We start from the raw sequence: 13427 nt of genomic DNA on the forward strand, positions 1-13427 counted from the left end.
TTGGAGTTCCCGTGCGATTGCTCCGTCCATCGAAGTTCCAGTTGCCGGTTTGGTGGAGTCTCCAGCGACCTGCAATCCATCGGTGTCATGTCTGCTAGTTAGCTTGGCGTGCCTCCCTAGGAAGACTTGCTGGGCGGCTGGATGCAATCACCGGCGACCAGGCGAACTGAAGATGACCTCTTTTTTTAGCTTCGGTATTTTTATTTATGAGTGAGCAAACTTTATGTTTTGCCAAATAAAAAATGCGAAACCGTTAACCAAGGTACAAAGGCGGGTTCCTGAAATACGTTAACAGCCGCAGGAGACGTGTTAACCGCTCGATCATAAACGAAACGGACGGCTCCTAGGCGGGGGAAAGCAGAAGCAGATAGGCCCGCCGCGACAGGAAATTCAGCTTACAGCCCCACGGGCCACCGCCGCCACCTCGCTGCCGATGGCGGCCGCAGCCGCCGCCCGGCTGCTCCGCCTGGCCCCGCGCCGGCTCCAGGTTCCCAAGGCCTCCCCGCTCGCCGCGCTCTCGTTCCCACTCCCGCGTACGGCGCCGCTCGCCGCCGCTGCCTCGGGGCGGCGGCAGCGTTTCTGCGCCGCGGCGCAGGCCTCCGCCTCCGCCCCCGCAGCCGCGGCGACGGGGGCGGCGGGCGAGGCCGTGGGGGAGTTCAGGAAGCGGCTGCGGGTGGCGGACGTGAAGGGCGGGGAGGACGAGGGCGCCGCGTGGGTGGGCAAGGAGCTCACCGTGCGCGGCTGGGTGCGCACCTGCCGCGCCCAGAGGACCGTCACCTTCGTCGAGGTGGCACACTTGCAACTTCATTTTGCTATGGTTTTGGTCAATTGGAATTTGGTGCAATGGTGATGCGTGCCGTTAGTACATATGATTAGCAGCTGGGTGATTTAGGACTCTTGTGAATGTAGTTATGTGTCTTGCTTTTGTACTAGGAACCAGTCTAGGGTTCTCAATCAGCATTTCAACAATGTTATCAATGCCTTGATATTTGGCTAAATATTCTGAGCGGAATGTAGTGCTGCATGTTTCAACTGATAGTGTATCTCCTTTGCTTTAGTAATTACTGAACAGAGAGACCCTAGATAACATGTAATAACACTCGGCTAACGAGCCATTCAGACCATAATGCTTATGCGCGTCACAAAGGAATTTATGATTATGTAGTCAAGTAGCTCTTATCTTCTGCACATGTGTGATTACTATCCAGAGGAATTTATGATTATGGAGTCAATTTATACTTTAAGAGTCTAATGCATTCTAAAACTTTTAACTTTTAGGTCAATGATGGCTCTTGCTTGTCCAATATGCAATGTGTATTGACTCCTGACACAGAAGGCTATGACCAGGTACTATGTTCTGCCCATTTAGCGAAGGTTGCAATTTATACTTTTGTAAGATTCTCTTACACTGCATGGTTGCAGTTGATAAGGCTATAATACGTTTTATCCGCCATTATTTTCAATGATGGCTGTCAGATAGACTCTGTCACTACTGGAGCATCTGTACTAGTTGAGGGAGTTGTTGCAAGCAGCCAAGGTGGTAAGCAAAAAGTGGAGCTGAAGGTTTCAAAGATCACTGTGGTAATTATTCTAGTATTTTAGAATTACTTTTAGTTCACACATTCTTTTGAAAGAGAATAGTCTGTAACTAACTAGCTTGTTAAGATGTCAAGAAGTTTCTGTCTGTTTCTTCATTTCTAAAGAAGTACAGGGTATACTTATTTTGTAGTTAGTTAATGTTAATGTCTCATTTAGTCATTTTGCATGCCAACTGTAGTCAACTGAAGCATCCTATGAGGCGATATTCTCTTTTGTTTTTTTGTTTCAAGTTGTACACATGTTATGTAACTTTCTTTGCTATATGCTATGCTTAACTAATTTTTTATACTAATCTGGCCTCTACAGTTACCTTTCATTTGTCGGATTGTAGACCAAGAACTTGCAGTCTCACGACCTTATTTTTGGTGCCTTTATTTCTTTTCTTGTGCTAATGTTTATTTTTACTTTATTTTTGCAGATTGGTAAGAGTGACCCCACATCTTTTCCTATACAGAAGAAGCGGGCATCAAGAGAATTCCTTAGAACTGTAGCCCATCTCCGTCCTCGGACAAACACTTTTGGTGCAGTATGTTCTACTCACTGCTGACCCCCCTTTTCTGGCATTCTGAGGAATTGAAAAGCTGCCAGTTAGTATGAAGGCACATAGATTCGTTGACCAAGAGATTGGGGATGATAAATTTTCTTTCCTTCCATTACTCAAACAGAAATTGAACGCCCTTTATCAAGTGCTACCATTTTTCTATTTGTGTTATTAGTTCCCTATATGTTAGCTTACAATTTCGTACACATCTTAAAATGGTTGCCCATGCAAATTTCTAGGTTTTGAAGTCATATGGTTATAGAGTTTTTTCCCCTGGACACTGACTTGCAAGATAATGGGTTATCGTCTATGCTGATGATCTAGTTACACAAATCTCTCTTAAAAAATGATATGAAATATGATTCTTTACCCGAAGTTTTCTTGTTCAGTAATTATGAAAGTTTCTCCTGTGGATTTGCTTACTGGAACTGGATATTTAGGTGGCAAGAGTGAGAAATGCTCTGGCATATGCAACTCATAAATTCTTTCAAGACAATGGATTTGTTTGGGTTTCAAGCCCAATTATTACTGCCTCAGATTGTGAAGGAGCTGGGGAGCAGTTTTATGTGACTACTTTGGTCAGTTTTTCTTCAATATGTTTCTTTACATAGACTACTTACACTCTTAGAATTTGGTTGCTGTATAGAAAATGTTCTGTTCATCTATATTAAACTGAATCTATGCCCATTTCTATGTTTACCCAAATATTTCAGTTGAGCCTATGCTCTGAATCAGAAACCATACAGCCTAACAAGCTGCCCAATCCAGCTGTATTATTATTGGAGTGGACATGTTGCTTTTTTTTAACCTATATTGCTTATAGAACTTCCTTAAAGTTGTGCCTATCAAATATCTGGTGTATGGAAGCCATAGAAATGTCATCATCAGGTTTACTGTTAGATCAGGTCACATGCATTATTTGGAGAATTGTAAATGTAATCATTGAAGTTATACCATAACAGTCATACCAGAATCATTCAATCATTATCCCATATGTGTTTTAATGCATATATGTATAAGTATATATAACTAAGTTCATGATTACTAGTGGCATCGTTGTCTTTCCACAAAACTTTTCCTTAGAATGATATGTAGCCATCCATTTTGCCTTCTTGTTCCTTGGTTTTCCTTGTTGCATTCTGGTTTGAATATATTTAATATTTTTGTCCACTTCTATAATATAGCTTTCAAACAGCGCTGAAGGTGGTTCCCTACTCAAAGATATTCCTGCTACCAAGGATGGAAGGGTTGATTGGTCACAGGTAGCCTTTGCCCTTGTTAGCATGTTACCTGAGTCAATTTGATTATATCATATGATGCCCTATATTTAATGTTATTTAGTTTCTCAAAACTGTACAAGTAATATGAATCTTTCCAATGTTACTTATGCTAGGATTTCTTCTGCAAACCAGCATTTCTGACAGTCTCTGGACAGCTTAATGGTGAAACATATGCTTCAGCTCTATCTGATGTAACTCCTTTGCTACATTCATTTGAAACAGTTAACCCTGTCATGTTTGATAGCTTTAATTAGTTTTTTTATTTCCTCATTCATTTTTTCGCTCCAGATTTACACTTTTGGTCCAACGTTCAGGGCTGAAAATTCAAACACTGCAAGGCATCTGGCTGAATTTTGGGTATTTGAAATCCTCACACCTTCTCTATCTTTAGAATCCGACTAAACACTGAATTCACATCTTTTGCTGTTTCGTTGTTGTGAGTGAAGATGATTGAACCTGAGCTTGCCTTTGCCGATCTAAACGATGACATGGCTTGTGCAACTGCATATCTCCAGTATGTAGTAGGTGCCTTCCTCTACCATTTTCGTTTGATGCTCAAGTCTACTGCTAGCCATATCTGCAGTGTGGTTTTATTAAAGCCTCTTGTCTATTAAATTAGGGAAATTTCAAGCAGTGGTCTAGACTCACCTTTTAACCTAACTACTACTGTTTCATGCAGGTAAAGTACATTCTAGAGAACTGCAAAGAGGATATGGATTTCTTCAATACATGGGTTGAGAAAGGCATCATAGATCGATTAAATGTATAGCTCTTATATACAGCTTTCCTTTGTTATCATATCTATGGCTGCAGCATATAGCTTTTGACTCAGTTGTACATTTTGATCAAGAGGAATGCTGTCAGTGAATTCTCTTCTGCTTGCCCACAGGATGTAGTAGAGAAGAACTTCATTCACTTGTCTTACACTGATGCTGTCGAGCTACTTCTTGGGTCCAAGAAGGAATTCGAGTTCCCGGTAATGCATGAGTGACAGCTTCTAAGATTTTTTTTTTCATGTTTGTCACAGTAATACTTATCTGACGCGTTTTTTTTGAATTTTATATACAATTGTAATGAAGATTCAAGCATACACTTCTGAAAATGGCTGAATGCTTGAAATGTTGATATTTGTCTTCATAGTTGAATGTTGACTGAACAAATTCTGGTTGTTTTATTATGTATGAAATCACTATGTGCTTTCTACTTGTCTTGAGTCCCACATACCAATATTCGTTCCCTGAGCTTGAATGAGAGAGGCAGAAGCTTAAGTGATATTCATATGAAAATAAATGTCTGAGCTGACATTTTATCTCTCTCCAAAAATCATCAGGTAAAGTGGGGTTTGGATCTTCAAAGTGAGCATGAGCGATATATCACAGAAGTTGCCTTGGGTGGGCGCCCTGTAATAATTAGAGATTACCCAAAGGTTTGCAGTGTACAGTTTTGAGTGTTAATATTAGTTTTGAAACAAAGTATCATACCTTTCCATTTTCATTAGGAAATCAAAGCTTTCTATATGAGAGAAAATAATGATGGGAAGACAGTTGCTGCAATGGATCTGTTGGTTCCTCGGGTAAGCACACACAAGTAATAGATCATATATACAATTCTTAGCATGTGAATGAATAAAATGGAACAAAAGCTTTAGCTATTGCCAATACTGACTGTGTCTGTTCAATGCCAGGTTGGTGAACTTATTGGAGGAAGCCAGAGGGAAGAGCGCCTCGATTACCTTGAAGCTCGATTAGACGAGCAAAATCTGAACAAGGAGAGCTACTGGTGGTATTTGGACCTACGGCGATATGGATCAGGTTATAATACATTAGCCATGTTAAAAATTTCGAAAAGGATGAATACTGTTATTTTTCCAGTTTTAGTTATAAATAGTTGACACCTTTGTTCCCCTTTGTGACGACCCATAACAAACTTTGACTTTTTCTTTGGCCCAGTTCCCCACGCTGGTTTCGGTCTTGGATTTGAGCGGCTTGTACAGTTTGCTACTGGAATAGACAACATCAGAGATGCCATCCCATTTCCCCGAGTTCCTGGCTCTGCTGAGTTTTAGCACCCTGGAAGTGTTTCATATACGTATACTTTAGATACATTCTTTTCTAAGATGTGACATGAGGAAATGCATACGTGTACTCATAATTGTACAGAGTTGAGCTGACTCGTGATTAATCTGAAGCCAAGCAGTGCTCTGGCAAGCTTCATTGTTTGATGTAAATTTCGTCAAAGAAATGTAACTCGAGGATGATACAATCTTTTCTCGGATAATATGAATGTATCAATTTTGTCTGCAAAGGCTGAGATTCTGTTGGGTACAGTTTATTAGCCCATGCAATGCAAGCACAATTCTGATGCTAGTGTTCAGATGCTGTTGGTTCTGTATTGCTCCCTTGTTTTTTAACTAGTGGTTTTGTGCTTTGGATTCATATTCAAGTGAGAAACGTGTCTAGTTTACTATTCATAAGTCTTTGGGTCCAAAGCAATTGCCACTGGCTACAAGAGAGAGTGCTTCCTGTAATCTACGCATTCTGGAATATTTGGAAAGAGAGAAACATGAGATTTTTCAACAACGCAACTGAAACAGTAATACATGTGGCTGCAAGAATTAAGAAAAATATGGAGGAGAGAGAGACCTTTTGCTTATGTATAGCTGCGCCTCCCAAAGGAGAGTGCTTCCCTGTAATGCTCCACTATGGAGCGTGCCTCTTTTTTACTTGTACATAAACTTTTTTGTCATTCTTACTTAGGCCTTGTTTAGTTCCACCCAAAATCCTAAAATTTTTCAAGATTCTCGGTCATATCGAATGTTTGGACATATGCATAAAGCATTAAATATAAACGAAAATAAAAACTAATTACACAGTTTGCCTGTAATTTGCGAGACGAATCTTTTGAGTCTCGTTAGTCCATGATTGGACAATGTTTGTTAAATACAAATGAAAATGCTACAGTAGCAAAAAAACCAAAATCTTTGTGGAACTAAACAAGGCCTTAATTGAAAGGCGCCATGCTTAAAAAAAAATGCCACTGGCTACTGGTTGCGTTCACACATGCTAGTTTCGTTGCGTCGCAGATCTCTTCTAGTACTAGTATGCTCGTGTGCTCACAGCCGTTCGCGCGCGTGCAGTTGCTTAGTTCAAATTCGAATTGCTACGTGCAGGAAACGAGGTGCCACCGGCGGCCGAAGTGATCAGCGCAGCAGAAGTTCAAATTTGAAATCAAAATCCAATCCTCATCTCGGAAGTTGGCCAGGCGAGGCCGTTGCCCATTTACTGCCGCGCTCGTCAGTCGTCTCCCGTCCATCCCGTCGTGGAGGAGACCGGCGGGACGGCGGACGGGAGGGAGGGGCTATAAATATACACAGATCCAGCAGGTGCTCTGGGCTCACTCTGTCTTGCTAGTCCTCTGCATCTCGTGCGCCTTTGCAGAGTTGCAGGTGAAGTTGACGAGCCATGAGGCTGCGATCGGGCCGTCGCCTCGTCTCGCCGGTGGCCGCACCCAGTAGAGCCGGGCGCTGCGTCCGTCGCCGGCGCAGCCCGGACGGTGGCAACGGCGACGGCGTTGGGGAGGACCGGCTCAGCAGCCTCCCCTTGGACCTGCAACTGGAGGTGCTCGCCCGTCTCCGGTGCGCGCGCGGAGCTGCGCGCACCAGCGCCCTGTCCGTGTCCAGGCCATGGCGCGGCGTCTGGACGCAGCTCCGTGACCTGACCTTCGACGGCGACGTTGATCTCGACTCGCTCGCCGGCGCCCTCAGCCGGCTTGGTGAGCTGGCGCAGGCCCGGCCCAAGCTCAACCGGCTCTGCATTCACCTCCCCGGCAACCTGAAGCTCGGGGACGCGAGGATCTCGTCGCTGCTCGACGCCTCACGCCGCCGACAAGCTCGCGCCGTTGGAGGTCGTCGTTAACCACGGTTCGTTTGTCCGTGCCCCTTGCTTACCGTGTCGTGTTCCTCTGAATGAATACTGTCTGTCATACTGTCATACTGATGCTGATGCTGTGCTGGTGAGTGGTGAATGCAGTGGAGGACTCTGCAGTCTGCAGCAGATGCGACGGCACAAGAAGAAGCTGGGCCTCGGCCCTCGGCGTTCCCAGCGACTTGGGAAGCCCAACCCAAGATACTTCAGTGACGATTGGGTTCAGGAGTGAGTAGCATCTCTGAGGACAGAGAGGATCTCTGGGTTTGCCTCCCAAGTCCCATATGCTTCCAGATTAGGCTTTATGGAGACATATCCTTCATTTTTTAACCTAGCTTCAGGGTAAAATCAGTGGAAGCTGCATGGGAACAATTGAAACAGTTGAAGCTGCATGGGAATAATCAGTGGACATAAACAACGCCTTACTATGATTGCATATCAAACTAGGGCCTTGTTTAGTTCCGAAAAGTTTTCAGATTTCGCTACTATAGCACTTTCGTTTTTATTTGACAAATATTGTCCAATCATGAACTAACCAGGATCAAAAGATTCGTCTCGTGATTTACAATCAAACTGTGTAACTAGTTTTTATTTTCGTCTATATTTAATGCTTCATGCATGTGCCGCAAAATTCGATGTGATGGGGAATCTTGAAAACTTTTTGGATTTCGGGGTGAACTAAACAAGGCCTAGGTCGCATGGCTAAGGCAATCAGAATTTGAAAGAGGATGCAAGTTTTCTTTTTTTGATAAAGGAAGATTTTATTAATTTACAAATGTATTACGTTGAAGAGCCTAATATAACAAGCAAAACTTTAGCTCCATCTCAAAACAAGAGCTGCTTCTCCATGTCGTTGTGGGCTGTTTTACTCTTTTCCATCCTGCCCGCAGCATCAGCAAGAACCTGGCATTCTTTGTTCTTGGCCCACAGAACTATGTGTAGCCCGGAGAAGAGGAAAACCATCCCGAGTATGCTGCAAGACAAGCATCAAGATATCAATTCAGTCTATTTGCATTTGGTGTTTGGGGTTGGAAGACAAAAACCCAGAGCACAGAATCAGCTTCTGATTCATGTCAATCCCAGCATCGCTAGCTTATCAAAAATCTCAACACGAAGGAAGGGAGGCAAAGCATGCAAAGACAAAAGCGTGGGTGAATCTGGAACCTTCCAGTACCTTCCTAGCTGCATAGCGCTGCCGAGGAAGAGCACCGAGAAGATGACGGTGCCGACGGTCTGCATGGGGTTGAACATGGAGACCATGACGGGGCCTTTCTTCTCCAGCGCCCACGTCTGGAACATGATGCACGCGGAGCTCACCACCCCTCCCTGCACCACCGCCGGCCACCGTACCAGCGAAAACCGGTCATTTTCAGCTCAACCATGGCCGTAGATTCTGTAACGTCATTTCGGGCAGTACCAAGAACACGAGGGAGAGGACGATCTGAAGGCTGATCTGGAGCGTCCCGGGGCTAAGCCGCCCCGACGTGGCCACCCGGAACGCCGCCGTCAGCGCCGCGCCGATCAGCGACGTCACGGAGCAGAGCGTGAAGGGCGCCTGGAAGCGCAGCATGGTCGCCGCCTGCATGACGATCGTGCCCGAGAGCACGAGCACCGCGGCGAGGAGGCACACGCAGCCCACCACCCAGCTCGCGGCGTGGTCCGGCGATCGCGGCAGCACGTGCCCCGACCGGGCGTCCGGGCTCTGCAGGAAACTCATGGCCACGGCGCCCCCCAGGCAGACCACGGTGCCCAGGATCTTGGCTCTCGTGTACCGGCATTTCAGGTCAACCCTCTCGAACCTGCAAACTTGGAACATGCACAAACTAATGTTATATATGATGCGCCTGCGCAATTCATCTCAGTCAGGGTGTGGATTGGGGGGCCCCGGCCGGTGGACAGCGGGAGTACTACCCGAGACAACCGGAGATGACGAAGATGAAGCCGGGCGCCAGGTTGGGCATGGCGGAAGCAATGGCCGGGGACGTCATCTTCATGCCTTGCAGCATCAGGGCCTGGAATCCAGTCACCCTGGAAGAGACCAACCACGGAGCGCATTTGGGATCAGAGCAGCAGCAGCAGCACGCCATTGCCATTGCTGGAGTTTCTTACCCTCCCAGAGCCAGCACGACGAACCGGAAAAACAGCCGGCTGGTCAGCTCCGACGGCCATTTCTTGCTGCTCCGTCCATCCCGGATTGGCATGCAGACCGATCAGAGAAAGTACAGAAAACAACGCGAACAATCCACGGCGGTCCATGACTGATTCAAACCTCTCGAGCTTGACGGCGAAGGGGACGGTGAGGATCCCGGTGCACAGGCTGCCGAAGGCGATGAGGAAGAGCGGGTCCAGCCCCAGCTCCAGCACGGGCGTCAGCACCACCATGTACGCTGCGCTGGCCAGCTGCACGCCCACCAGTCCCAGCGAGATGGCGGCGTCCTCCCAGCACCCTGCGCCCGCCACGGCGTCATCGAGCGGCACGGCGGCAGTGCCGGTCGCCGCCGCGGCAGAGTCGGTGGCGGGCGCGCCGGCCATGCACTCGATTTCCTCTTCTGGTGCACGCGCGCGCGCGCTGGTGTGGCCTCTGCGCACGTCGCGCGCGCCTCGACTCTTCTGTGCTTGCTATTCTGAGGGGCGATGGCCCCTCCTTCACCCGCAACGGCCGCTACAACCGCCCCTCCGGGACTGAACCTGAAATGGTAGGAACGAGCCATGCTCAACTGTCTGAACTGTTGGAACCGAAATGGTAGGAGTAGGAACGAGCTAGGAATGGGGACTATGCTCCAAACGGGTACCCACGGTTCTTCTCTAGTTTAATGAACTAAATGAAAAAAATAAGGAAAAAAATTGTCTGTTTAGTTCATTAAATTACATTAGAGAAGAACTGCGAGTATCAGAGCCATCCCCATCCTTAGAACGAGCGATGCAACTGAACTGTCGAATTGAGGATGGGATCATGGGATGGCCGTAGACGAGGAAGAAGAGGACGCGTCAAGCCGGAGTTGGGGAAGAGCAACTAGCAGCAGTTGGAGCTTGTTTGGATGATAGGAAATAGACTTGTAATATACAACATGGCTGGTTTACCGCAGGGGTAAATGCAACCTGCCTTCCGCTGCCTTTGGTTCTGCTATGACACAGTGCAGAAATGCACTCAAGTCTTTCAACCTGTCTTCAGTTTGAAACAGGAAGGATTTCCCATCAGGAACTACAGCTAGGCCATCATCAAGGATGCCCCATCAGGATCTACACACTGATTCCGTTACAATGTCACAGCAAATCAGAACTCAAAAACCCAGATTAGCTGTGGTTCAACAGCTCAACATCCATTTGGAACAAATTTTTGCAAGTGCTAACAGTCACACAAAATTTTGTTCCGACACGAAAGCAAACATCTATACAGTAGGTATTCAAGAAACAACATTGTGGTTGGACCGTTAACCCAACTGATACTTCACCTCTGCTCCCTCCCGTGTCAACTTAGGTGTGTCTGTAAGGCTGACCAACGATTTCACAGTGTCAGCACCGAATCTTAATGCTAGGGCGCCTTTCTCAGCGATCACAAGTGATTTCTCCTTGATGAAGCTTTGCAGTTTCTTGGTATCGAAATCAAGGCGTTCTTGGTCTGCACCAATACAAAGTGAAATAAGCAATTGTTAATCATAAGTATTGCCTCAAGGAACTGGCTAAATATAAATAGTTGAACTAAATAGGCACATAAGTTTCCTTGTTTGCAGAAAAGAGAACATGCTTCACCAATTCTTTTTCTTGGATTTTCATGAACATGAAAGAAAATAGTTTGGATGCCACAATAGTCGGTAAAAAAAAAGAACAATGTCAGCAGAGTTCCTTACATGCTTCTGTACTCATTTTAACAGTTTCTGTGCAAAAAAGCTGCAAAGAAAATGCAAGAGCTACCGCCCAAGCATGGTCTACGTGAAATTCAAAATCAACTGTAAATGCTTGCTCCATTATATCTAACGAAACGAACCTGTACATCACTAATAAATTCAAATGCACTGACTTTTGCGGAGCGCGATTCCTGACCATACCTTTCTCCAGAACAGTGTGTGCCACATGAAATGGAACACGAGCAAAAACATCAGATCCAGGAAACATTAGCCAAGTATGTTCTTTGGGGTCGTGGTCTCCACAAGTTGGGCATATCTCCTTTATCAGCTGCTTGCCAGAGTTTCCTTCCATCTCTTTCATTATGACCTCAAAGGGAGATGGCACACTGCTTTTGGTTGTCCTAGCTTGTTTCCGGAGGGCTGTCAGGGCCTCCCTGTTTGCATTTCTTATCTTATCATTTTCCACCAACTGACAGTAACAGAGAACAACAAATCAGAAGAGTGATATTTAGACTCTCATCTGGTATCAATAAAGCAAGCCAATAACATATATGAACCTGATGCCTAGCTAGAAGAACTTGTTCTGCATCAGTCTCAATGTCAACCAGAGCCTCTTGAAGCTGCTTCATGTTAGGATCCATTATAGAGCTGAAAAACAATGTCAATCATTTTTTTTTTCATTGTCTCAGATTCCCAGCAAATTGCTTAAGAAGAACACTCATCCTCGTATTGTACACTACAATCTTAAACTGGCAAACATAATATTCAGCGTCTCAATTGTAGCTATGCATCTTCTATTACAGAAGGTACACAATTTCGGAACCTGGTATAAATAAAAAGAATGCTTGTACAAAAATAGCACTTGAAGTGAGGTAGCATCAAAATTCTCTTTATTTCAATATATTGGCCACATTGCTCCTAGCTGGTGCAATAACACATCTCAGGTTTATAGTATGGTTTTCTAGCTACTTCAATTTTAAAATTGAAGCCTCATGTGGTATACCAAATAAAAAAGAACTGCCATACACGGATTAAATTAGAGTAGTTGCTCGGTTATGAGCTTGTAGAACACCTGGTCCTTTGACCCATGGCTTCCCACGCAGCACCTGCTCATATGACTCGACACAGCAAATAAAATCTGAAATTTCATAGTCCCAGTGATCTTGCTGTTCATCCTATACGTTTCATTGACAATAAAAAAGCTATCCATTTAAGTGAATCAGCATGTTCTACAGCACAATAGGTGGAATGAAAGAAAATTATGAAGCAATTATTGAGGGCTTGTTTGGCACAGCTCAACTTCACTAGTAAAGCTGTTTTTTTAGAAAATAGCTTCATGAGTGACTTTCTAGATGAAGCTGAGCTGTTTTGGAAAAAGTGTTTGGCAAAATAGCTTCACCAACTACTTCATGCATAGTTGAGAGAGAGAAATGAGGGAGAAGCTGCAATAAGCTACTTTTTTTAGCTTCATCCAACTTATGTCTTTGTGAGAGGAGGAGAAAAACAGCTTCACCCATGAAGCTGTTTTGAAAATAAGTGTTTGGCAAAAAAAAACAGCTCACAACAGCTCAAACAGACCCTGAATTGGATTATTCAACACAAAAGCTTTCCTCAATCGATCTCTAATTTTGCAGTCAAATACATTCTCAGAACTAAAACAAAATGTCACCTGAGGCTTAATTGTTGAGTCATGGTACCACTAGTTGCGTGGAGCACTACTTCTATTTTCTTGAAAAGTATGTACATAAATATACAGATAAATACGAAAAGCTGAAGTGCATATTACAACCTCATACAACTGCTAAATTACCCTTCCCTACATTGCAGAGAATCGGTTCAGTTTATACTTACAGGGAGCTGACTATGCCTGAGAGCTCAAAACCGCTCGGGACCTCAGGACGCACCGCCTAGAACTCGCCGCCTCCTGTGCTGTGCGCGGCATGCCACGCCCAGAGGCCGCCGCCTGCCTGGGTGCCGGCCGCGCCACTGTCGCAACGCCGACTCCCACAACTAGCCGTTCGCTGCCCCTGGTTCTGCGCCCGGCGATTCCCTGCTGGCCCCACGCCCCCCACCGGCCCACCGCAACCGCCTTGTCCGCTCGTCGGCGCCGCCTAGCGGCCTAGGGCTACCTTTTCTTTCCTTCAGGAATTCAGTTGGGCTGGGCCACTGGCTCGGTTTAGAACGGGGCATCTCTATACGAGGCCTCCGCCTCATGGGCCTGAGTTGGCCCACCCTATAT

General features: G+C 45.6%; 3 protein-coding genes across 3 annotated transcripts; 1 reads left to right on the plus strand and 2 right to left on the minus strand.

Moving 5' to 3' along the window:
• LOC8080686 (asparagine--tRNA ligase, chloroplastic/mitochondrial) lies at nucleotides 339–5786 on the plus strand. Its single transcript, XM_002460659.2, has 15 exons — nucleotides 339–787; nucleotides 1279–1347; nucleotides 1477–1581; nucleotides 2018–2125; nucleotides 2581–2718; nucleotides 3325–3402; nucleotides 3534–3611; nucleotides 3709–3777; nucleotides 3867–3941; nucleotides 4100–4183; nucleotides 4310–4396; nucleotides 4751–4846; nucleotides 4919–4993; nucleotides 5105–5231; nucleotides 5370–5786. The coding sequence occupies exons 1-15, from the start codon at nucleotides 434–436 to the stop codon at nucleotides 5483–5485; spliced, it is 1659 nt and encodes a 552-aa protein (XP_002460704.2). The 5' UTR covers nucleotides 339–433; the 3' UTR covers nucleotides 5486–5786.
• LOC8077443 (WAT1-related protein At5g47470) lies at nucleotides 8061–9983 on the minus strand. The gene is made up of 6 exons (XM_021454715.1): nucleotides 9613–9983; nucleotides 9453–9518; nucleotides 9255–9371; nucleotides 8761–9142; nucleotides 8518–8669; nucleotides 8061–8316 (listed from the first exon to the last, which is right to left on the minus strand). The coding sequence occupies exons 1-6, from the start codon at nucleotides 9873–9875 to the stop codon at nucleotides 8169–8171; spliced, it is 1128 nt and encodes a 375-aa protein (XP_021310390.1). The 5' UTR covers nucleotides 9876–9983; the 3' UTR covers nucleotides 8061–8168.
• LOC8080687 lies at nucleotides 10479–13343 on the minus strand. The gene is made up of 4 exons (XM_002462824.2): nucleotides 13040–13343; nucleotides 11746–11836; nucleotides 11390–11657; nucleotides 10479–10962 (listed from the first exon to the last, which is right to left on the minus strand). Exons 2-4 carry the CDS (start codon nucleotides 11827–11829, stop codon nucleotides 10775–10777), a joined length of 540 nt encoding a protein of 179 aa, XP_002462869.1. The 5' UTR covers nucleotides 11830–11836; nucleotides 13040–13343; the 3' UTR covers nucleotides 10479–10774.

The sequence above is a fragment of the Sorghum bicolor genome, chromosome 2, assembly GCF_000003195.3.
Source record: "Sorghum bicolor cultivar BTx623 chromosome 2, Sorghum_bicolor_NCBIv3, whole genome shotgun sequence".
Taxonomy (NCBI): Eukaryota; Viridiplantae; Streptophyta; class Magnoliopsida; order Poales; family Poaceae; genus Sorghum; species Sorghum bicolor.

What these genes read in the sequence shown, in the direction of transcription:
- LOC8080686 (XM_002460659.2), top strand. Translation starts at nt 434, where the DNA reads ATGGCGGCCGCAGCCGCCGCCCGGCTGCTCCGCCTGGCCCCGCGCCGG. An exon ending in ACACAGAAGGCTATGACCAG is followed by an intron (nt 1,348 to 1,476) that starts GTACTATGTTCT and finishes GATGGCTGTCAG; the next exon opens with ATAGACTCTGTCACTACTGG. An exon ending in ATGCTTCAGCTCTATCTGAT is followed by an intron (nt 3,612 to 3,708) that starts GTAACTCCTTTG and finishes TTTTCGCTCCAG; the next exon opens with ATTTACACTTTTGGTCCAAC.
- LOC8080687 (XM_002462824.2), bottom strand. Translation starts at nt 11,829, where the DNA reads ATGGATCCTAACATGAAGCAGCTTCAAGAGGCTCTGGTTGACATTGAG. An exon ending in TTCTTCTAGCTAGGCATCAG is followed by an intron (nt 11,658 to 11,745) that starts GTTCATATATGT and finishes TGTTACTGTCAG; the next exon opens with TTGGTGGAAAATGATAAGAT. An exon ending in ACACACTGTTCTGGAGAAAG is followed by an intron (nt 10,963 to 11,389) that starts GTATGGTCAGGA and finishes GTATTGGTGCAG; the next exon opens with ACCAAGAACGCCTTGATTTC.
- LOC8077443 (XM_021454715.1), bottom strand. Translation starts at nt 9,875, where the DNA reads ATGGCCGGCGCGCCCGCCACCGACTCTGCCGCGGCGGCGACCGGCACT. An exon ending in TTCGCCGTCAAGCTCGAGAG is followed by an intron (nt 9,519 to 9,612) that starts GTTTGAATCAGT and finishes TGGACGGAGCAG; the next exon opens with CAAGAAATGGCCGTCGGAGC. An exon ending in TCCTCTCCCTCGTGTTCTTG is followed by an intron (nt 8,670 to 8,760) that starts GTACTGCCCGAA and finishes GCGGTGGTGCAG; the next exon opens with GGAGGGGTGGTGAGCTCCGC.